The following is a 23,041-nucleotide window of genomic DNA, read 5'->3' as shown; positions in this document are numbered from 1 at the left end:
ATGGAATTTGAAGCCCAGAGTTTGATCCATCAGTTCAGTTCAGTCACTCAGTCGTGTCCGACTCTTCACGACCCCATGGACCACAGCACGCCAGGCCTCCCTGTCCATCACCAACACCCAGAGTTTACTCAAACTCATGTCCATTGAGTCAGTGATGCCATCCAACCATCTCATCCTCTGTCGTCCCCTTCTCCTCCTGTTTTCAATCTTTCCCAGCATCAGGGTCTTTTCAAATGAGTCAGCTCTTTGTATCAGGTGGCCAAAGTATTGGAGTTTCATATTGGACTTCAACATCAGTCCTTCCAATGAACACTCAGGACTGATCTCCTTTAGGATGGACTGGTTGAATCACCTTGCAGTCCAAGGGACTCTCAAAGGTAGGACTGAAAAAGCAATTCATTGACCCACTGACCGAGAAGAGTGAGGCTATTTGGCCAACATCTCATGAAGAATTATGGCCCCAGCAGGGAACAGAAAGAACCCACTACATTCTGCTGCCAAGTGGCAAGCAAATAAACATGAGGTGTTTTTCCTCTTTGGTAATAGGACCCAAGACATGAAATATGTACTTGGCAGAGAGTTCCATATTGCATTAGAAGGACAAATGGATTTATACTGAGGTAGTAAGTGCTTGCTCTGAGCCCAAGTGTGAATGATGGGATTCCAGCCTGACGATATTGCGGTACCACTGGAGGCGTGTCTGCTAAGGACACTGTAACCTCCTCCTCTGTGGTTGAGCTTGTGTCTCTATTGCAGTTGGTGGACATGCAGCCACATTTTGTTCTAATTTGCAGGTAATGCACTCTTATAAAGTGTAGTAATAATCATACCATGAAGAAGAATCATACCTGTTTAACTTTACTGTTTACGGAACTCTTTCATGTATGTGTATATTTTCTAACTTGACTTTTACCACAATTCATAGGTAAGTCTCATAAATCCCAGTTTATAGATAAGGTTAATACCTTGAGACAGAGCTGGAATTAACTCAGAATCTATTTTTTTTAAGTCCATGTTTGAGTAAGAAATAGTCTTACCAGACCACAGCATGTACATGTGCTAACATTATCTGTGCTCAGGCCTGTAACCCATTATTAAGCCATTTGGCAACCATAATAATTCTGTACTTTTTTTCCTGGGCCTTTTCTTAAAAGTCCTCTGGACTGAGCATTTGAGAAGGTACATAACTGGACTCCTTTCATTGTGTCTCGTGCACCCGCTCTGTCCTCTGAGGCATGGAAAGTCTCCTGAAGAGATTCCCGAAGGTTCCTGATTGACAACAGGAACTGGGAGTGGTGATTGTAAAGACTCGCTTGATGTACACCTTAAAAATAAAATTCCTTCAAATAACCAGGCCCCCTCTCCGACCTCCTTGAAAATTTAACCTCTGCCTCTGTTGTGGAATGGACAAAGATTCCCTTTGAAAACTTGCAGAGTTTTACACACACACACGGATGCACACTGGCCCAACCCATCTTGTTTCTCATTCTGTCCTTTCTAAAAATCATTGGCAAAGAGTTGCAAAGTTGCCAGGATGAGGTAATGGGCAACAATTCATACGGCTCTCAGAAACATAAATCACTCAGCCTGATGTAGTGCCTTTCCATCCCAGGCAAGCCTCGGTGAGCAGTAGCTGCAATGTGCATAGGGTGTTTGGGCTTCACTGAGGCCTTGGATGTTCTTCCATGTGGCATTCTCATTAGAAGGTCAAGGAAATTCATCCCGCATTCCATTACTGTCAGGTGAATGCACACATGGCTGGAGGCACCTTTTCAGTGAAGATTAGCACTCTGGCCCCGACTGGTCATTTCAACATGAGTTAATGGGGTCAAGGTGGGGACAACCGAGACAGAGTGGGATCTGCCCTGCTCTGGGTTTCAATCCATCAGGGATGGCACTAGCTAAAGTGACATGTGCTGGGAAGGCTTTCCAGAGTCATAAACTAGAGGTTTATAGATCCTTTTTGTTTAGCAGATACAGCATTAGCATTAAAGAGTGAATGTTAATATATTTGGTCAGAGCTGTGCTCTCTGTATTGTTTTATACCAGTTCTCTAATCACATTTTTGTTACCTGCCTAACCCCTGGAGATATTTGAGGCTGTCACCCTAGAGGAGATGCTACCCTACTAGAATCAACCATGGCCTTTCCAGGGCCTATTGATAGTATTTTTAAAAATTTACTACCCCTCCCTATATTAGAGGTATAAGGCCCATTATGTAGAGGATTTGAAAACTACAGAAATAGGAAAGCATAGTCATTAGTACAGGTATTGGAAACTTAGGTCCAAGGGGTCAAATGTGGCCCATTGCCTGTGTTTATAAAGTTTTACTAAAACACAGCCATCTGTATTCATTGCCGTACTGTCTATGGCTACTCTTTTGCTACAAGGGTAGAACTGTGTAGTTGCAGTAGAGAATGTATGGCCTGCAAAACCTAAAATCGTTATTCTCTAGCCCCTTATGAAAAAGTTTAGAAAGTCATGGCTTAGCACCTAGGTGCTCAGGAAATATTTATCAAAGAAACAAATTAATCTGTAATCCCACCATGTAGAGATAACCACAGTTCACACTTTGGTGTATATTCTTTAGTTTTTCTCTGTTTATAAATAGCTATAGTTATATTTTAGGGAGACTAAACTATACCTCCTATTTTTGTAACCCACTTTTGTTATTTAACTATATATTATGGGCATTTTCTAATTAACTTACATGTTAACTACTATATGAACTATAATAACTATTAGATCATTATATGATTAACTATTATACAGCACAACTTATTTACTTATTTAAACATTTTTTTATTTTGTAATGGGGTATAGCTGATTAACAATGTTGTGATACTTTCAGGTGAACAGCGAAGGGACTTGGCCATACATATACATGTATCCATTCTTCCCCAAACTCCTCTCCCATTGAGGCTGCCACATAACGTTGAGCAGAGTCCCATGTGCTATACCATAAGTCTTTGTTGGTTATCAGTTTTAAATATTGCAGTGTGTACAGGTCCATCCCAAATTCCCTATGTGTCCCTTTCTACCATACTTCCCCTAGCAACCATAAGTTCATTCTCCAAGACTGAGCTTCTGTTTTGTAAGTTCATTTGTATCATTTCCTTTTAGATTCCACATATAAGGGATATATTTCTCCTTCTCTGTCTGACTTACTTCAGTCAGTATGACAGTGTCTAGGTACATCCATGTTGCTGCTGCTAAGTTGCTTCAGTCGTGTCCAACTCTGTGCGACCCCATAGACGGCAGCCCACCAGGCTCCCGCGTCCCTGGGATTTTCCAGGCAAGAACACTGGAGTGGGTTGCCATTTCCTTCTCCATGTTGCTACAAATGGCATTATTTCATCTTTTTAATGGTTGAGTAATATTCCATTGTATTTATGTACCACATCTTCTTTATCCATTCCTCTGTCGATGGACATTTAGGTTGCCATATCTTGGCTACTGTAAACAGTAAACAGCATGATTTTTAAATTGCATAGAAGTTTATTGCATGAATGTGTGAGGATATTTAACCAATATCCTGTTGTTGGATTATGTTATGTACAAGTTTTTACTTTTATAAATAATGTTGTGATATAAATTTCCGCACATACTTTTTTTGGTGTATGCCTCTGATCCTAGAAAGGGAATTGTTACATCTTATGTTGCAAGTTATTTTTTCACCTAGGTATGCCTTATCCTCATGTACACTGGTAGTTCCTTGAAGGCAGGGATTCTGTTGTAAACATATTTCTACCACAGCTCCTCTTGCTCTCTAACACAGACATAGTAGGTATTCAGTAAATGCTTCTGGGTTTGTATAACAGATGCCCAGCTACTTCTCTCTGCTTTTCTGGATCCTATAAATCCCACCTCAACTCTTCTCTTTTATGAGGTCTCAGCTGACTCTTCAGCACCCCAAGGTCCCTCCTTCTTCTGGTCATCTGAATTTCTATATCACTCACTACTTAGACCATATTCTGTCATTCTTTAGAGCTTTCAAAATGGTATAATGTACACTGTATAAGTTTCCCACGGCTGCTGTAACAAATTACTGCTAATCTGGTGACTTAAAACAACACACATTAATTCTCTCATAGTTATAGAAGCCAGAAGTCTGAAGTCAGTTTCACCAGTCCAAAGTTAGGATGGTGTCAGAGGGCCCCACTTACTCCTTCCAGAGATGCTGGGGGAGAACCGTTCATTGCCTCTTCCAGGGCTGCAGGCATTCCCTGGCTTGTGGCCACATCACTCCAGTCTCTGCCTCTGTAACCTCATCACCTCCTCCTCCTCTTCTGTCTGTGCCAGTCTCTTTCTTTCTCTTTCCTATAAGGTCACTTGTGGTTCCATTTAGAGTCTGCTTGGATGATTCAGGATAATTTGCTCATCTCAAGATTCTTAACCTAATTGTGTCCGCATAGTCCTTTACTGCCATTTAAGGTGATAGTCACAGGTTCCAGGAATTAGGAACTGAATCCCTAGAGAGGATTTCATTATTCAGCCTTCTACAACACATCATTTCTTTTGACCAGCTAGTTTATTCATCTAAAATATTTGTGAGGAACCAACTTGGTGGTTGACACCGACATTGTGCTTAGTGCCTGTCATCACAACAGAGAAGAAAGGACTTAGATATGAAGAACTGTAATCAAAAGAGCAGTGGCCAAAAAGCTGGGAGACACAGATTTTGGTGCCACATTGGGGTAAGGGTCTCTGTTCCTCAGTTTCCCTTTAGTGAATTAGGGGGCTAGACCAATTATTGTTTCCTGAAGTGAGGGATGAGCACCACTGATGGTGTGTATATAGGATAATTTTAGGTGGTTCACAGAGACAGAATTAAATAGCATTGACTCACACAAGTAGATACTTATTTTTTTTAATTCTCCTTCAACCCCTCTTAAGGAGAAAATTGCTGTTAGGTGCTAGTGTGTCTTTAACACTTCCTCTAATACTTACCAAACTCTTTATAAAAACAAATAAACAAACAAACCAAAAAAACCCACTTGTCTCAGCTACAGACTCTAGGTAGACTTTAATAACATTATTTTATGGTCATTGTATTTATTTTTACAGTTACCTTCCCTTAATGGAGAGTGACTCAGGTTTTTCCATTTATGGCAATACTGTAAAGTATTCCATGTAAAAAGTGAGGTGATGTAGAGAAATATATTTTTAAAAATACAGGATAGAGGGTTTTTAGAGAATGGAAAATGTGGGAGTGACTCTGAACTTTGAGAAGCACTTAGATGTTTCCAGGGGTCCCTAGTTCTCTGACTTCTGGATTCTAGGAGCAGGGTAGGATTGGAAACATAAAGGAAAATGCCCTTGGTCAGAGGATGCAGCTGGAAATTCAGGAATTAATGATTCCTGGTCTTTTCCCATTTAAATGCAGCTGATCTTTCAAGGACCATTGAGCAGCAAAGCCATGAATATTAACCTCGTGCTGAAAATTGATCACGTGCCATTTTAACTCACAGCTTCTGGTAGGAGGAGCCATGGCCTTATTCTGACCATTCTTTGCTTTTCACTGAACATCTGGAAAGCGGGTAGGCAACTTCTGTCTGACTTCTTTTTGAGAAGGAATGGCTGCTATTTGGACACGGCCCAGATGCTGTAGGGAAACCCCCTCTCCCACCCACTTGGCTTTGAACTCTGCTTGAGAGACCTGGTTTAACAATCGAGGTAGGGATGCTTACAATGCTGCAGAGCTGGGTCTGTGCTTTGGATCACAGTGGGGAGTGGCAGTCTCATCTCTCATCTTGTCAACCATGATTGTAATTCCTTAGTTTGGAACCGGATAATTTCCTCTTAGAGGAAGATTTTCCTGGTTGACAAATAGCATGGTCATCACCATCATTAAATAATTCTTTTTTTTTTTTTTTTCAAAACATTAGCCCATGTACTGTGCTTTCTTTCTGGGGGAGGGTCTGGTGATGAGAAGCAGAGAGGGAAATGCCAGTCACTTCACCCAGCTCCTTTCCAGCATATGTGTTTTCTCACCCCCCAGTAAGCTGGGAACAGACATAATTTGTTTCAAGGAGGCCTTGAGTCAAAGTGATTTGATCATCTATTCTAAGCCTGGCCTTCACTACCCTGAGTAACTGTGAGATGGATAAAGACAGAGTATCAACGCTTGACTGACTTGGAATAGTACATATAGTAAGTGCCCAGGAGTCCACTGTGGCTCAGATGGTAAAGAATCTGCATGCAATTCCGGAGACCTGGGTTCGATCCCTGGGTTGGGAGGATCGCCTGGAGAAGGAAATGGCAGCCCACTCCAGTATTCTTGCCTGGAGAATTCCATGGACAGAGGAGCCTGGCTGGCCACAGTCCATGGGGTCGCAAAGAATACACACAGGCACCCAGGAAACATCTCTGGCAAGTGATACATGATTTAGAGCTTAATGATTAGGTGAAATTAGGCAAATCACTTCACCTCTCTGTGCCTCAGTCTCCTTTTTTGCAAAAGGGAATAACAGTAGTAGGGACTTCTTCCTACGGCTGTAGCATAATATTCACTGCTTTGCTTAAACAAGGAGACAATTTGTGGGAAGCACTAAGCAGTCATTTTCTGCCGTTTTTTCCTTCCAGAATTTTGCAGATGGGAAAGCCAAGGCCCAGAGAGGCTAACTGATTTGCTGATGTTCACACAGCTATCAAGCTTCAAGGCCAGGCTCTGAACTCAGCAAGTCTGATCCTAGACTCAGCTCTTGGCACCGCATCACCCAGTGGCCCATTTATCGGGGCTGAGGCAGTGATAAGATTTGAGAAACAATCCCATTCTGGGTCTTATCCCTTGTGTGGGTGGGGAGCAGAGCTAGCCGCTGGCAACGCCTAGCAGGGTCAGGCCAGAGGGGTTTGAATCCTGTGATTCCCACAGGTCCTTTACCTTCTCGTGGGCCTCAATTTCCTGTAAAATGGTGTGATAGCCACCCGCTCCCTGCCGCCCACTTCTGTGGTCAGAAGTGATGAAGGATGCGAAAGGGCCTGGTCAAAGTTAATCAGGGACGGACTGATGTCAGTGGTAGGGGTCCTGGGCAATATGAGAGATAATTTAATAGAAGGTGCTGTGAGCCTGGTGGAGTCTGCAGACAGGAGCTTGCTTCTAGAGGGGAGGCGGGCTCTGCTGGGCCGGGCGCGCGGCCGGCGGTGGTTGCCGGGGAAACGGCGCGGCGCCGCTTCTGGCCTGGCAGCCGGTGCGCTCCACCCCTACCCGCGGAGCGTGGACCGGGCGCCCTCTGGGTTTCGGGGCCCCACGACGAGGTGCCTTTTTAGGTACACGAGGCTGGGAGACCCGGCTAGGGTGCAGGGCCCGCGCCGGAGCCGTGGAGCTTTCGGTGCCGGACTCAGAGAAGGAAAGAACCGTGGGCCCAGGCTGGCGAGGAGGCGGGGAAGGAGGGGGGAACCCAGCGCCAAGAGGCCGAAGGATGATTCTCTGGGCTGTCGCAGGGCGATACACAGTCCTTGGGGGTCTGTGGACAGAGGGCGCGGCCTGGGCCTGAGAGTCAGCTAGCTCTGCTCACTCTGCGCGGCTGCAGCGGCAGTGACGCCCCCTTCTTGCCATTTATTGCCTACACGCTAGGTACCAGGCACAGGGTACCAGGCACAGGGAGCCTCATGTGCACACCACCTGTCGCCCTTTTGACAAACCCACCAGGAAGGTATTGTTATTCCCAATTTTATAAACAAGAAAAGAGACTCAGATAGCCAAAGAGACTTATACAAAGTGGAGAAAACCAGGTTTGGAACCCAGGCTGGCTCTCCCCAAAGCCTATAGGCTGTTTCCTTCCTGCTGTGTCCTGCCACCTCTCAGTGGAGGCTGTTTGCAGAGGGTCTTCTAGGCGTCTGGCACATCCCACACGTTATTGCTAGTCTGATCTTTGCAGCAGCTCTGCGGGATATCTGTAGTTACCTGCCTTTTACAGACTGGAAAACAGCTCAGAGAAAATGACTTGTCTGCCCAAGACCTCACAGTGGCCTCTGGCAGAGACCGCAGTCCACCTCATGAGAGCAGCTGGGCTCCAGGCTCTGCCGTGTCCATCATCTCTGCCACGCTGCCTCTCGTTAGGCCGGAGGAGGATGGCCGTGGATCCCTCAGGATGCTGTGCGCTGGGCTGGCAGCAGTGAGCATGCATCTCCATCTTGCTGTTCTGCGGGCCTCGCGGGCCCCATTACACTGCTCTAGCTGGAGGGGTTGAGCGTAAAATCTGAGTAATAAAACATGGATGTCACTCTTGCCTTAGGTCTTTATTCCACCTGAGAAGATGAGAAATGGCCACAGAAAGCAATAATAATAAATGAGAATCATAGCTAACCGTTATTGAGCCTCTCATACAGCGCTATCCAGTCGAATTATCTGCAGTGATGAAAGTATTCTGTAGTGTCCAATATAGTAGCCATGCTTTTGAGCACTGGAAATGTGGCAAGTGCAACTGAGGAATGAATTTTTTATTTTGATCAAATTTAAAGAGCCACGTGTGGCTAGTAGCCACTGGGTGCAGTGCTAATGTATATGAAGCACTATACGAAAAACTTTCTCCTTGATCACTTATCAACACTTACGACCACAATCTGAGGTATATTATTAACATCCCCATTTTTACAGGGGGAAATGAGACTCTGAGAAATGAGGAAGTTCCCAAGTCCACCAGCTAAGTATGTTGCAGGGCCAGGATTTGAACTGATGTTTCCCTCCACCACAGGAGGGCCTGCGGTCAAGGTCAGTTTGCAGTGGGGGACATGGTGATAGCCAGAACCAATGAGAATGGCACTGAGATGACAGATGGAGTGTGGGGTGGAGACTGGAGATGGAGTGGTACACGATCTGTGAAAGGGAAGGCATGGAGAACCCTGGGAAAAGCACCTTAAACTGGAGACTGAGTCATCTTGGTTCTGTCTGCCCCTTTTTCTGGATTTGAGCCCTGGCTCTGCCACTTTCTGGGTGACCCTAGGTACTCACACCCCCTCCTTGAGTCTCAATTGTTCATCCATAAAGTAGGAATGAGAACAGTGCCAGACTCAGGCAGGATTGTGCAGTTGTGTAACATACCATTCTCCTTGTTCGCTCCTGAAATTTCATCCTGAGGAAGATAACACCAGCTGCCTCTGTGGACCAGAGGGACACACACTCACTGGATCTTGATTTTTAGGATGGATACAGACTGTGAAAGTGGGGCCTTGCTGCCCCAGGGAGTGTCAGAAAACTTACCACATTCTCAGGACAGGGTGCAAGGATGAGAATTGAGTGGGGCCTGCTCTTATGGTCATTCTCTGGCCCCTCCCTCTAGCCCAGGAGAGCCCTCCCCGGGCTAGGGACAGAGGCCTCTGGGGACAAGTTATTGGCATTCTTAATTTCTAACTGGTCAGACCTGTTAACCAGAGCTGCAGGATCTGTATCACATTTCTGGCTTTGACTGACTTTCTTTGCTCTCCTTTTTATTGTGGAAAGTTTCAAACATTACAAAAAGTAGAGAGAATAGTATAAGAAGCCTCTTCCCCACGTTCTGCACCACAACTAAACTTCTCCAATCAACTCAAAGCCAATCACGTTTTTTTTGGTTTGTTTGTTTTTAATCCATAGTATGACCACTCCCTGGTCCCCCATCAAGGTTATTTTGAAGTAAATCCCAGCATGTCAGCTTTCTAATTGTGCCGGTGACCCTCTCATAAATTTCTGGTGGGAGTGCAAGTTGATGAAATTTCAGGGAAGGGCACTTTTGCAGTCTCAGAATACCAAGACCAATCACTGCCTTTTGATCTGGCACTGCTAGGTGGAGAATTCATCACACAGATCACATCTCTGCATGTGTGCAAAGTGAGGCTTGTATATGGCTGTTTATTCCAGCATTTTTTGTGGTGGTAAATGATCGCAAACAACCTGAAGGTCCAGGAAAGGGGGCTGGCTAAAAAAAATTAACATTTGGAATATAGAATATGGAATTCTATAGTGCTTTAAAAGGAATGTGAAAATTCTTTATAAAATTACATGGACTGATTTTCCCAGTGTATTGTATGTGTGCATGCGTGTTTTGTTTTTGTTTTTTTTGACTGTTCCATGCATGCAGACTCTTAGTTCCCCAATCAGAGAGTGAACCTGTGCTCCCTGCATTAGGAGCACAGAGTCTTAGCCACCAGGCCACCTGGGAAGTCTCCAACTCCCCCTGCCCTGAAATATTCTTTAAAAGAAAAAAAGTACAGGACACTGTGAATGTCATGCTATAATATGTATAAAAACAGGGAAGATAATATTTTTCAAATATGCCATTATTTCTAGAAACATGAATTTGGAAACTTGGTTACCTTGCTAGAGAGGGACCAGGTGGCTGGCGAACAAGGGTGGGAGAATTTTCTCTTTATACACTTTCTAATTTTGGAATTTTGTCCTAATTTTAAAAACTAGAATTCTCCCTTTTTTCTATAAACCTAAAACTGCTGTTAAATTTAGTCTTGTTGTTGTTCAGTCACTAAGCCATGTCCGACTCTGCAGCTCCATGGATGGCAGCACGCCAGGCTTCCCTGTCCTTCACTGTCTCCTGGAGTTTGCTCAGATTTATGTCCATTGAGTCAATGATGCTGTCTAGCCATCACATTCTCTGCTGCCCCCTTCTCCTTTTCCCTTCAACCTTTCCCAGCATCAGTCTTTTCCAGTGAGTTGGCCCTTCACACCAAAGTATTGGAGCATCTGCTTATTAGTTAACAAAAAGGTATTTATCCAGATGAAGTGAGGATGACTTGTGAAAGTCACTCAGTCGTGTCTGACTCTTTGAAACCCCATGGACTATACAGTCTGTGGAATTCTCCAGGCCAGAATACTGGAGTCAGTAGCCTTTCCCTTCTCCAGGGGATCATCCCAACCCAGGGATCAAACCCAGGTCTCTTGCATTGCAGGCGGATTCTTTACCAGCTGAGCCACAAGGGAAGTCTTATGACTTATGTTCACATGAAAACTTGCCCCAAATATTCATAATTTCCAAAAGGTGAATGGATAAAGAAACCATGAATATTATTACAGATAATGGAATATTATTCAGCAATAAAAAGAAATGAGCTATCAAGCCATGAAAAAAAGCCATGAAAAGACATGGAAGAACTCTAAGTGCATATTACTAAGTAAAAGAAGCCAGTTTTAAAAGCCTACATAATGAACGATTCCAACTATATGACATTCAGAAAAAGACCGAACCACAGTGATAGTAAAACAAACAAAAAAGAGTAGTTGTTAGGAGTTGGGGCAAGGAGGGAGGGAAGGGTCAGTAGGTGGAGCACAGGGGATTTTTAGGGCAGAGCCTTGAGAATGGGCTATCCTGTATATTTCAGGCTTTAGGCATTATTAAATTAACTTAATAAACTTGTGATTAACTTGTAGCAAAAGCAATAGAAGACAAAGGTTAAAGTAAAAGAGACAGATGCAGTATGGAGACAGATTTGTTCTCTCCTATTACTCCATGGAGAGTGACACAGGGAGAGCTGTGCTTCAGGAGAATTTCTCTGGGCCTCACGCCTCTGTAAAACCAGGAGGCTGTGCCAGGAGTCAGGGCGGTCACCTGCAGCTCTAAAAGTTCTGATATCAAGGCCTTTCCCAGCTCTCTAAGCCCCTTCTCCTCCCTGCCCAACCCCTTTTATTTTTCCGCTACTCTGCTGTGATGAGATTGGAACCATTCCTGGGGGGACCGTCTTCTGAATGAAGTCTGTGCCTTGCAAGCAGTTGTTTTATTTATTTTTCTCTCTCTTTGAAATCTCCGATGAGAAAAGCCAAATCTGTGCTGGCGCTGAGGAGGAGCAACTTGGAAGGGAGTTAGAAATAAGGAGATGGGTAATCAGATCCCAGCAGGTTCCACAGCACCGGCAGACAGGCAGCAGTCTGGCTCCTGCCAGGGCGTTTCCTGTGAGAGAGGCTTGACTGTGAGCTGTCCAAGCTGCTCCAGGCTCCAGCTGGTTATGTGAACTGAGGGAGGTTTCTCTGCTCCTTCTAAATCGTCTCCTGTCAGCGAAGTGTGATTTATGAGATTTCCCTCATAAATAGGAGAACATTGGCTCCTGATAATGCCCTGTAATGGAGGAAGGGAGTGGCTGCTGCATTTTTGATAAATACTATCTCTTTAGCCCACCATCTTGTTACAAAACGGATACAAGAAATTGAATACAGATGGATTAAAGTCTTGAAAGAAAATAATATGGCCTCATTTTAGTGAGGTGTCTAGAGGGTCATTGCTCTCAACTGAGGACCTAGGCTTGATTCCTAGCTTAATTGCCACACACCAGCTGTTATGACCAGAGGCTACTTATTTCTGAGCCTCCACTTCCTCATCTGTGGAGAAAAGGTGGGGAAATACTAGTAGCACCCACTTTAGAGGGGATATTATACAGGTTATGTGAGATAAATATCCAGAGAATTCAACGTCAGGCATGGAACACATGGTGTGCTCTGTAAGTACTCATGATTATTATTATTAAGGTTATTTTGAATCCCAAATAGTAGATGGTCTAAAAGTAATTTTTAAAATATTTAGAAAACATTTTTATAACTATGTATTAATATGGCAGGGCTCGTACTTGTGATGGCATCTCAATCCAGTTTAACAAGTAAGCCATATCAAGGAGTGCCTGTGTAGACTGTTAGCGTTAATAGAGCAAAATGTGACCTTGGACAAGTTCCTGATTAGTTTCCACAGAGTCTTGGTTTCTTCAGCTGTAAAAGTGAGTACTACTAATAATGTCCATGTCTGGTATGGGGATCGTATATGCATGGCGTGTGTGAATGTGTGTGGTGTGTGTTTGGGATGTGGTGTGTTAGTGGTGTGGGTATGTGGTATGCGTGTGTGAATGTGTGTGGTGGTTGTGGTGATTGTGTGGTATGTGTGGTATCTGTGCAGTATGTGAGTTTCTGTGGTACATGGATGCGGTGTGTGTCTGGTATGTGTCTGTGTGGTAGGTGTGTGTGATGTGTGTAAATGTGAGGTCATGTGGCATGTGAATGTGATGTGTGCATGGTATGTGGGTGTCTGTGGTGTGTATGTGTGTGTATGTGTATGTGTGTTGGGTGAGATTCCTGTAATCACAACATTTGATGTCCTTGGGTAAAAGCACTTCGGTAAAGGTAAATAGGGATTTGCTATATAGATATTGATATTTGTGCTGGGAGAATCCACTGTCAGAGCTTAAATTTCTTTTGAGGAGCTAATATGACATGCGTCCACGAAAGAATTAAAAGAAAACAGCACAAGGCTCTCCGAGATTAATTGCAAGTACCCTGGGAGTTCAGAGTAGGGTCATGAGGGCTGAGCCAACCAGGACTTCCTGGGAGGAGCAGTGCTTGGCCTCTAAAACACTGGTTTTAAAACTTCTTTGCTTGCCTACCCTCTACATGAACTTTGGGGGGGAAAAAATCTCTTTTGCCTCACACATTTTAACTTGACATCTGAAATGTTTACCAGAAATTTAAACAGTTACGAAGGATATCATTTCTGCCATATTGTACATATTGACCTTGTAGAATAAAATTACTCTACCCTCTTAACTGTATCAAATGCAAACTAAATAACAGCAATTTTTAGTTTGCCTTTTTATTGATGTGTCACTTATGTATAGTAGAATGCTCAGATCTTAGTGTGCAGCTGTTAATTTTTACCAGATCCAGGTGTAATGGTCTATCTCCAGTATTCCAGAATGCAGCCTTGCACCGTCTCTCAGTCACTACCCCCAAAGGTGATCATTTCTCTGAACTCAGTCACCATAAGTTATTTTTTGCATATCTAATTTTTTTCCTTGCTTCTTTCCATCAGCATGGTAGCAGTAGATCATTTTTTCCCCTTATCATTTGGTATTCCATTGAATGAATATCTCACATTTAAAAAATCTTATCTATTCCTTGCATAAATTCACTTTACCATTAATATTTTAAGACTGACAAGCATTTTGAAATAAATTGCCCCTTTGAAAAAAAATCTTATGTACTCTTAATGGACATTTTGGGTTGTTTCTAATATTTAGCTATAAAGCTGTGAGTATTTTCCATATTTGGGGGGTAGATATAAACACTGATTTCTTCTGAATATGATCTATGGGTGGAATTGCATGGTGACTGGGGCAGGAGGAGAAGGGGACAACAGAGGATGAGATGGCTGGATGGCATCACCGACTTGATGGACATGAGTTTGAGTAAACTCTAGGAGTTGGTGATGGACAGGGAGGCCTGGCGTGCTGCGATTCATGGGGTCGCAAAGAGTCGGACACGACTGAGCGACTGAACTGAACTGAAGATAAATACCACAAAATATTTGTATCCACCACCACTCACCAAAAATTACCTGTGCAAGTCAGAAATTTTATAGTTATATTGTTCCTATCTTTACCTTCTTGAACTCATAATTCCCTTCTACTTCCTTCACAGAATTTTACATAATATGTTTTCATGCTTGAACTTTTTTTTATTGATTTCTCTTTTCTTTTTGTCCAAAATATGTATGTAAATTGAAACAGACATTAAAAAATTTGCTTTGACCATAAAACACTCAGTATCTTTATTTCATATTGATTTATCATTCAGTTCATCAAAATAATATCAGTGTTTTATAATTTGATAAATACTTAATAAAAATAAAAAGTCAGACAGAATGGGAAGTGCTTCTCAGAATGAGATGGATGGGATGGCTTTAAGGTGCATAAGGACCATCCAGGGATCTCGTTAAAATGCAGATTGTGATTCAGAACGTCTGGGTTGGGACCTAAGGTTTCTAATAAGTCTACGGCTGTTGTTTCTAAGACTAAGACTTCTGTCTGCATCAACAAGAGGAAAACGGGAGTGCAAAGGGAGTTAAAGACAGACTTTCTCCAGGTATAGTCAGGACTGACCAAGGGCTGTGTTTCTAATAAGGCTGTGGAAGATGCTGATGCTGCTGGTCTGTGGACCACACTTTGTGGAGCAAGGGTTTATGGTCCCTAGATTAAAGAAGATTTGCTAGCACCAACGTTTTTAACTGTTCTCTACCTTGACTCTGAGAAATTGTGCCATAATCAGATTCTGAATAAGGGAGAAGATGGTCTTCTGCAAATAGAGAGGATGGTTGTGAAGAGGCAGGTGGAACGGAGAGATGCCGAGGCACATTCTCAGGCCAAGGAAGAGTGGGAATGGAAGTAGGCTCTCAGACCGATGCCTTTGTAACAGCTCCTGCCATGCACCCCCTGGCAAGGCTTCCAGTGCCCCAGAGTAGCGCTGCACGCTCTGAAGACCCCTTTTCCAAAGGATGCTAAGACGGTACTGGCCACCTTTTCAGACAGGAGGCCCATTTCTACAATACGATTGGACATCTCAGGGACTGATTTGAAGGAATAGCGAGTTCACTGGGGGGAGATACAGAGAACTTTGGAGTCAGATAGTGGGTGGCTTTGAATTCTGTGCTAAGGAGTTGGACTTAATACTCAGCCAGAGGAGGGCCTTGGGGAGTTTTGAGCAGGGAGCTGGTGTGAGCACAGTGTGGAGAGACTAATCTGCTGGGCAGCCTGTGGGATGGTGGGGAAGAGGTTATTGTGTGGTGATGGCAGCAGTGATGAAACCACTGGGATCCGGTTGTGATTTGTATCTCAAGCCCCTGCTTGTGAACTTTTGCCCTGGGTGCACAGAGCTGGGTTGCTCTGTCAGGATTTCCTGAAGCCTGGACTACATTCTCTGGTGGTACCTGAGATGGTGATGCATGGAAGCTCAAGGTGACTGAGAGAGGAAAACACACATGCCCTTAAATAACCCTGAAACCTGAGGGAGAATGGCATCTCTTCAGCCCTCGCTCTGTCCTGACTACACCTGGAGGAAGTCTGTCTTTAACTCCCCTCCCACTCCCATTTTCCTCTTGTTGATGGAGACTCAGAAGTTTAGGCTTAGGGCCTTTGGTAAGCAATAGACTCTGGAGAGAATTTTAACAACATTTTTGCTTTTGTTGAATCAAGTTTCTGTGTACCAAAACGGCAAGTGGTTCTAGTTTTACCCTTGCCATAGTGACATTAAACTGTGTGTTTTAGGTAAGTTGTTTTCAGTAAGAAAAGTGAGTGGATTGACTAGATCATGTGGAAGAAATAATAATGCACGTGATGTGTGGGTATGGCAAAAATCGTGGTGGTGACATGCAGTGATTCAACTTTGGCAAACATTGGGTTACATTGTGGCAAAACCTGGCGTTTGCTCAATTGTCCTGCCAGTGCCTGGAGAGGCTCTGGGTGGCGGGTGGTGTGGAGGGGGCTGCTGGCATCGCCATGCCTGGACCACTGGCGGTGGGTGGGCCAGGCTGGTCCCCCTGCTGTCCCCACCACCACCTCACAGCCCGCTCCTGCTTCTGCCCACAGAGATCCGCACGCAGCTGGTGGAGCAGTTCAAGTGCTTGGAGCAGCAGTCGGAGTCGAGGCTGCAGCTGCTCCAGGACCTCCAGGAGTTTTTCCGCCGGAAAGCAGAGATCGAGCTTGAGTATTCCCGCAGCCTGGAGAAGCTGGCCGAGCGCTTCTCCTCCAAGATCCGCAGCTCCCGGGAGCACCAGTTCAAGTGAGAAGGGGCTAGGGGTCTGGGGCGGTGGGAGGCAATGCTGGGAGGGGAAGCAGCAAGGAAATCAGGACTCCCTGGGGGCAGATGGTGGGCTTTTAAGGCCCAGGGTCTGCAGGTGACTTTCATCTCCAGCCCTCAGTCTTCCTTGGTGTAAAGTGAGGGTAGAAATAGTTGCTACCCATAAAGATGCTGAAAGGAATACACGATGGACCAAGAGAAGCACTTGTCACAGACAGGAAGTGCTCAATAAATGGTTCTGTTGTTATTATGCCACCAAGCACCAGGCTCTGCCTCCATCTGGGCCCAGGTGCCAGCCCATCGCCTTTCAGGACATCTTGACTATACCCAGTTCTCTTTTATCTGGGGGTCAGCCAGCCCATGTCTGCATTCCTTCAGCACAGTGGCCTCAGAATTGCTTCTCTTTGGAATAGATGCTCAAAGTATTCCTCTTCCTTCCTCCCCTGGAGGATGGTGCCAGGCTTAGTTGCTTATTTATATACACATACTCTCCAGGTCCTAATTTCTCACACCCCAAGCTCGGATTTTGAGGCAGGAGGGAGGCTTGATCCTCTTAGGCACATCCCTGGCTGAGTCCTCAAGCTGTAAATGCCCCCTAGCTCAGGACCGTGAGGAGCCAGCAGCCAAGTGCAGATAGATGCCCCCCATCTGTTCCCCCCTCGGCCATGCTCCCTGGAGGTCTCCATCCTCTGTGAGTCATCTCTCCAGTGAATGGCCCTCAACCCCGTGAGACCAGAGACTTGGTCCATCCTGTCTCTTTCCTCTGGGTTCAATCTCTTTTTTTCCCTCTACATAGGTTTAAATTGTGGTAAACTACACATAACATAAAGTTTACCTACCACCTTAAATATTTTAAAATATACAAGTATGTGGCATTAAGTCCATCCACACTGTTGTGTAATCATCACCCCCATCCTTCCCCAGAACTCATCTTACTAATGTGAAACTCTGCACTCCGTGAACAATGCCTCATTTCCCTTCCCCACCCTGATCCTGGAACTCACCCTTCTGCTCTCTGTCTCTATGAATCTGACTGCTCTAGGGACCTCAGATATGTGAAGCATACAGTATTTGTCCTTTTGTGACTGTGGCTTATTCCACTTTGCATAATGTCCTCAAGGCTCACCCATGTTGTCACATGTCAGAATGTCCTTCCTTTTTGAGAGTGAATGACATTCTGTTGTGTGTATAGACTACACTTTGTTTAGTGACGTCCACCTTTCTCTCTCTGTGTTTTGCATTCTACTCTGGCCAGGGAGCGCTCTTCCTTCAAACTCCCCTCAACATCTCCTTACCTGGTGCCTCAGCATTTTGAGCTCTCAACTTTTGTGCCTTCTTCCCTTGACATTTGGGGAGAAAAAATGCCTTATTAAAGGGCAAAAATTTATTACATGTTTGCAAATACCATGCATGTTTTCCCACCCAATCACATCTATTCAAACTTTCATTGCAGGAGGATACTTCTGTTAATAACTTCCTCCCAGGCACTGTCTGGGCCCTTTCATACATAATCTCATTTTTCTGATGTTTTGGAGGAAGCATGTACTTTTTAAAATTTTAAGATAAAAGTAAAACACTTTTTGTTACAAATGCAGAAAAGTAGAAGAAAAAAATCACTCGCCTGCCATTCAGAAGCTCATGTTTTGGTTCCTTTTCATGACTGTCTTTTAGTAACAACAACAGTGATTTATTGAGCACATTAACTGAGCACTTGCTTTGAGTCAGATCAGTATCCCATCTTAGAGATGACAGAAAGGCTTGTACAAACATGTCTGTGGGCCAGTTATTGGGAAGTGACAAATTTGAACCTTCACTCTCATTCTGCCTCCTTGGCCTGAGATGAGAAAGGCCTGGGTGTGGTCTGAGAGCAGCCATGGACTCTGAACACTTGGCTAACCACTTGGCTAAAACCACAGACTCAGACACATGTACAGAAACCCACATCTCTGGCTGGGCTGTCACGGGAGCCATTCAGGCTGCATGGTTGGGCTAGAGCTCAGCTTCCGCCCCTCTCCTTCCTCTTGATTTGGATTCAGCTCCCTTTTCCTGTGCTCAGTGTGGACACGGGGGAGGGAGGCACTGGGGGAGCATGTGCAGGGGTACCCTGTTCCTTCGCATTGCCGGTAATGAGCTCAGTCAGCCCCTCATGGCTTCATTAACTGAGGCCACCAGACAGAATGGGAGCCCCAGCTGGCAGTCGGGCCCAGCAGGCTGCTGGACACACCATGAAAGTCTAATTAGGGTGTGGCCAGGTCAGTGCAGCTGCTGTGGGCCCTCAGCACCAGGCTGATGTATCTGCAGAGTTCCCCCCATGGCTTTTGGAAGTGCGAGTCTCCAGGGGATGCCTGGATTTGCGCTCTGACCCCAGGGCCAACCAGCCTGACCTCTGGCTGCCTCTTCTTTGGAGCTCAGTGCACAAGGTCTGGACTGTGCTCTGGGTCCTTCATCCTGGCTGTCCAGAGAAGCCTTGTCCTGCCATCTTGTAGGCCCTTTATTAAGAAGGTCCACCTATCTGCCAGGTAGCCTCTCAGGGTGAGGGGGATGGTGCCCAGGCCCAGGTCTGGTCATGTTATTCCCACTGCACAGTCCGTTTGGGCTCCTATAACAAAGTATTCTGGACTGGGTGGCTTGTAAACAGCAATGGTTTTCTCACGGTTTTGGAGGCCGGAAGCTGGAGATCAGGGTGTCAGTGGCGGGATGGCGAGGTTCTGGTGAGCTCCCTCCTGTGGCTTGTGGATGCCGATCCTCCTTGTGTCCTCATGGAGTGGAGGACAGAGAGGAAGCAAGCTGTAGAGAGTCTTTTGAGAGCACTGATCCCATCATGAGGGCTCCCTTCTTCCCCCATGACCTAATTTAATCCTTCGTATCTGCTAAAGGCCCTACCTCCTAACACCGTCACATTGAGGGTAGAGTTCAACATGTGATGTGTGGAGGAATACAGACACTCAGTCCATAACAAGAACTCATGTCTCTTGACGCCAAGTCTCGTGTTCCTACTTTGCTCCGTGGGTTCTGTCTTTCTAAGGCCCCAGCTGCTTCCTCTCCACCTGGGCAGTAGAACAATTTCCAGCTCCCCAGGGAATGCCCAAGAGGAGTCTGGGCTAGACTCACCCAGGCTGAGTTCCATGTGGCAACCCCGTTCAAGGAAAAGCTCAGCCTATGGCCCTGAGGGCTCACCTGCGGCAGGTTGAACTTTCAGAAAACAATACCATCACGTGTGTCTTCTTCCACCATCACATATTTCTGTTCTAACATACCTTTTTCAAAGCACTCTGACTTCTGTACTCTCATAGTCCTCGTCATAACCCAGGGTATAGTGAGGGAGTCATTGGTTTTATCTCAAACTGTCTGAGCACCAGGCAAGCTAAGTGGGATGTTACAAAGATAAACCGTGAGCTTCTGAGTGAGAAAACCCAGGGCTCCTGACTTTGAGCTCGGGCTTCTCTCTCCAAGAAGTCACATGGGTGTATATCAAGCATCTTTTGTTTTCCTGGAGCATGCTTCTTGCTGAAGACACAAGCATGAACGACCCCTCCTCTTTCTCTCTTATGAGTACACAGCTTGGGCACTGTCCATAGGTGATGTGGTTGGGGCAGACACCCAGTCCCTGTGGCCCTGCTCTTTGAACCCTGCCATCTGCTTGCTCTTCAGGCCTAGCATTTAGGTGTCACTTCCTCTGCAAAGCTTCCATGAGTCTGACCTGGTGCCCTCCTGTGTGTGTCCACGATATTCTGCACTTGTTGATTTGCTTATTCAGCCAGTATTTACTGAGTACCCACCAATGCCCGGTGCTGGCTTACAATGGCAAACAAGACAGACTTGATTCCTGCCTTGGTGGGATTTACCATCTCGTGGAGGAGTGAGATGTGGCATCAAACATATGCAAATAAATGAAAGACAGTGTGCCACCAAATGATTGCTAGGACGGAATGATTGCTGGAGTCCAGGTTGGCAGGTCTAAGACAGCTCCCCCCACCTTTCCTGGCACTTTGGTGAAGACAGCTATATGCTGGGCTCAGCTGGGCTTCTACCCTCTCCACATGGGGTCAGAGTCCCACTTCAGTCATGGGAGCTCAGGGTCCTGAGGGGACAGTGGGGGAGCTGCAGTCTCCTTGAACACCCACCTCCATCCCCTGCCCAGATTCTGTTGATCAAAGTGGTCTGAGCTCCAGCTCAGCTTCAAGAGGAGGGAAAACAAAGGCCTGCTTTCACTGGAGGACCATAAGAGGATTTGCAGCCCCCTTGGATCCTCCACACTGAGCTAGAACGACAGTCAGGGAAGGCTGCTGGAGGAAGTGGCGTTTAAGCAGAAACGTGAGCTGAGGGTTGAGAAGAAGCAGCCGTGAGGACAGTGTGAAAGGAAGAGAGGCCAGTGGTTCTGGAACTGTGATGAGGGAAGCCATAGCCACTGAGGCATCCGCAGTAGGGAGTAGCATGATCTGATTTCCATTTTTAAAAGGTCACCCTGGATTGGAGGGGGCACGAGTGATGCTGAGGAGACCAGTAGGCCGATAGGAGTATAGCTCTCCAGGAAGGCATGATGGTGCCCTGGGTGACAGCAGAGCAGAAAGAAAGTGGACAGGTGCTGGGAACTCTCTCAGAGGTAGAGTTGAGAGGAATCCATACCTGACCTGAGATGAAGGGACTTCAGGAGATGTGGCAAAAGCTGCCACCCTGTGTTGTAATAATCTGTTTTCCTTGTCTGCCCCTCTTTTGACAATTGGGCTGCCAGCTCCAAGATGGCAGAAGGGGTGGCTGTTGACTTGGGGTCTCTAGCACCTGGCACCAGCCCTTACTGGATGTTTATTGAATGAATGAATGAAGGTCAGATGGTAATTAGAGTGGCTCAGGGCTGGGGGTGGTGGGAGTCAAGGAAGGGGACATTTGTCTTCTGGCAGCGTTAGGAGCTTGGGGAGGCTCTTGGGTGAAGAGCCACACAGTCTGGTAGCTCGCACAGGCACAGAGTTGCTGAGAGGACAGCGTGGACTTTACAAGGTCTCTCTGACTAAGGAATCAGGGCCTGCACTCTAGTTTACCAAGTGTGGTCCTAACCAGCAGCTTTGGCATCCCTATCCTCTGGGGACTTGTCAGAAATGCAAAGCCCTTAGCCTCCCCTCAAATGTGCTGAATGAGAAACTCTGGGGGTGGGGCCCAGCAGTCTGTATTTTAACAAGTCCTTCAGGGGATTCCAATGGCCATTTACGTTGAAGATTTGCCCAAGATGCTGATTTTCTAGGTGATAAACTGTTTACAATTCACTGTCAAGCTATGCCAGCCTTCCGCATCCCTCAGCTCCCCCGGGGTAAAATCCATAATCCAGTGCCCAAGGACCCACTGGCCTTGTCCATTTTGAGGCCTGGAGCTGGAAGCCCTTCCTGAGCAGGAGCATGGCAGGCAGCACATGGGGGCTTAAATCCTTCCTCTGAGGATAGGTGGGTATCCTCCAAACAGCCTGGGTAGTTCTAGGAAACTAGAGGTTTCCTGGAACTAGGATTTCTTCTTCCTACAGAGAAGTGTTTTCTGAAATCCCAGCACTTTGAGATGTCTGGTCAGAGGAGGGGAGGTGAGGAGAGAGAAAATGAGTTGAGGTGAGAGACTGCCTGCTCCTCACCTCCCCTTCCAGATTCCCGGTGGGCCTCAGGACGTGGAAGACTCTGAGAGACTCTATAGTAAATAAGCCTGTTGACTTCTTTCTGAAGGCTGTTAGACCACAGAATTCTCCCTCCCCAATCATGCATTGGAGAAGGAAATGGCAACCCCCTCCAGTGTTCTTGCCTGGAGAATCCCAGGGATGGGGGAGCCTGGTGGGCTGCCATCTCTGGGGTCGCACAGAGTCGGACACGACTGAAGCGACTCAGCAGCAGCAGCAGCAGTGTGTGCATGTGTGTGCACAATCACTCAGTCGTGTCTGACTCTTTGTGACCCCATGGACTATAGCTCACCAGGCTCCTCTGTCCATGGAATTTTCCAGGCAACAATACTGGAATTGGGTGCTGTTTCCTACTCCAGGGCATCTTCCCAACCCAGAGATCCAACCTGTGTCTCTTTGTGTTTCCTGCATTGGCAGGCAGATTCTTTACCATTACGCCACCTTTTTTAAACCAAACTAGCACTCTCTGGGACCCAGTTTGAAAAGCTCTGTTGAGACAAACTCCGGATTCCCCTTTGGAATGTTGGAGCTCCATGCAAACAGTGTGGGAGGTGAGGGAGCCCCCTTCTATTTCTGACTCCCTCAGTTTTTGAAACCCCTGGCCTTCTGGGGAAATACCTGATAAAAATGCTCTCTTCGGAAGTTAAGTGTTGGTTGCTAGTATGTGGACAGCTGTTATAAAAGGAACAGGGAATTCTATTCAAATATGTTTAAGATGGGGAAATTCAGAATGTGGAAAAAGCTGGAAGGTGCTTGGCCAGTCAATGAATGATGTTTAATATTCTCTGCGAAGTAGGTTTAGAGCATCTCAGCTTCACAGAGCAGTTGAGAAGGATTCAGTGAGTAACCAACTT

At 45.8% G+C, this 23,041-nt stretch overlaps 1 protein-coding gene across 8 annotated transcripts in view; it reads left to right on the top strand.

Moving 5' to 3' along the window:
• SRGAP3 (SLIT-ROBO Rho GTPase activating protein 3) overlaps positions 1-23,041 on the top strand; it is a 246,038-nt gene that overhangs the window by 104,124 nt on the left and 118,873 nt on the right. For all 8 annotated transcript variants that reach the window (XR_003507897.1, XM_027523686.1, XM_027523690.1 and 5 more), the window contains exon 2: positions 16,327-16,519. Coding sequence is in view for 7 of the 8 variants with exons in the window: in XM_027523686.1 (XP_027379487.1) it covers positions 16,327-16,519 (193 nt within the window). In the remaining variant the exon portion in view is untranslated. The remainder of the gene's footprint in view (positions 1-16,326; positions 16,520-23,041) is intronic.

Source organism: Bos indicus x Bos taurus, chromosome 22 (genome assembly GCF_003369695.1).
Source record: "Bos indicus x Bos taurus breed Angus x Brahman F1 hybrid chromosome 22, Bos_hybrid_MaternalHap_v2.0, whole genome shotgun sequence".
NCBI classification, from domain to species: Eukaryota; Metazoa; Chordata; class Mammalia; order Artiodactyla; family Bovidae; genus Bos; species Bos indicus x Bos taurus.
Note: the sequence above shows the minus strand (reverse complement) of the source record. Positions and strands in the feature narration are given on the sequence as shown.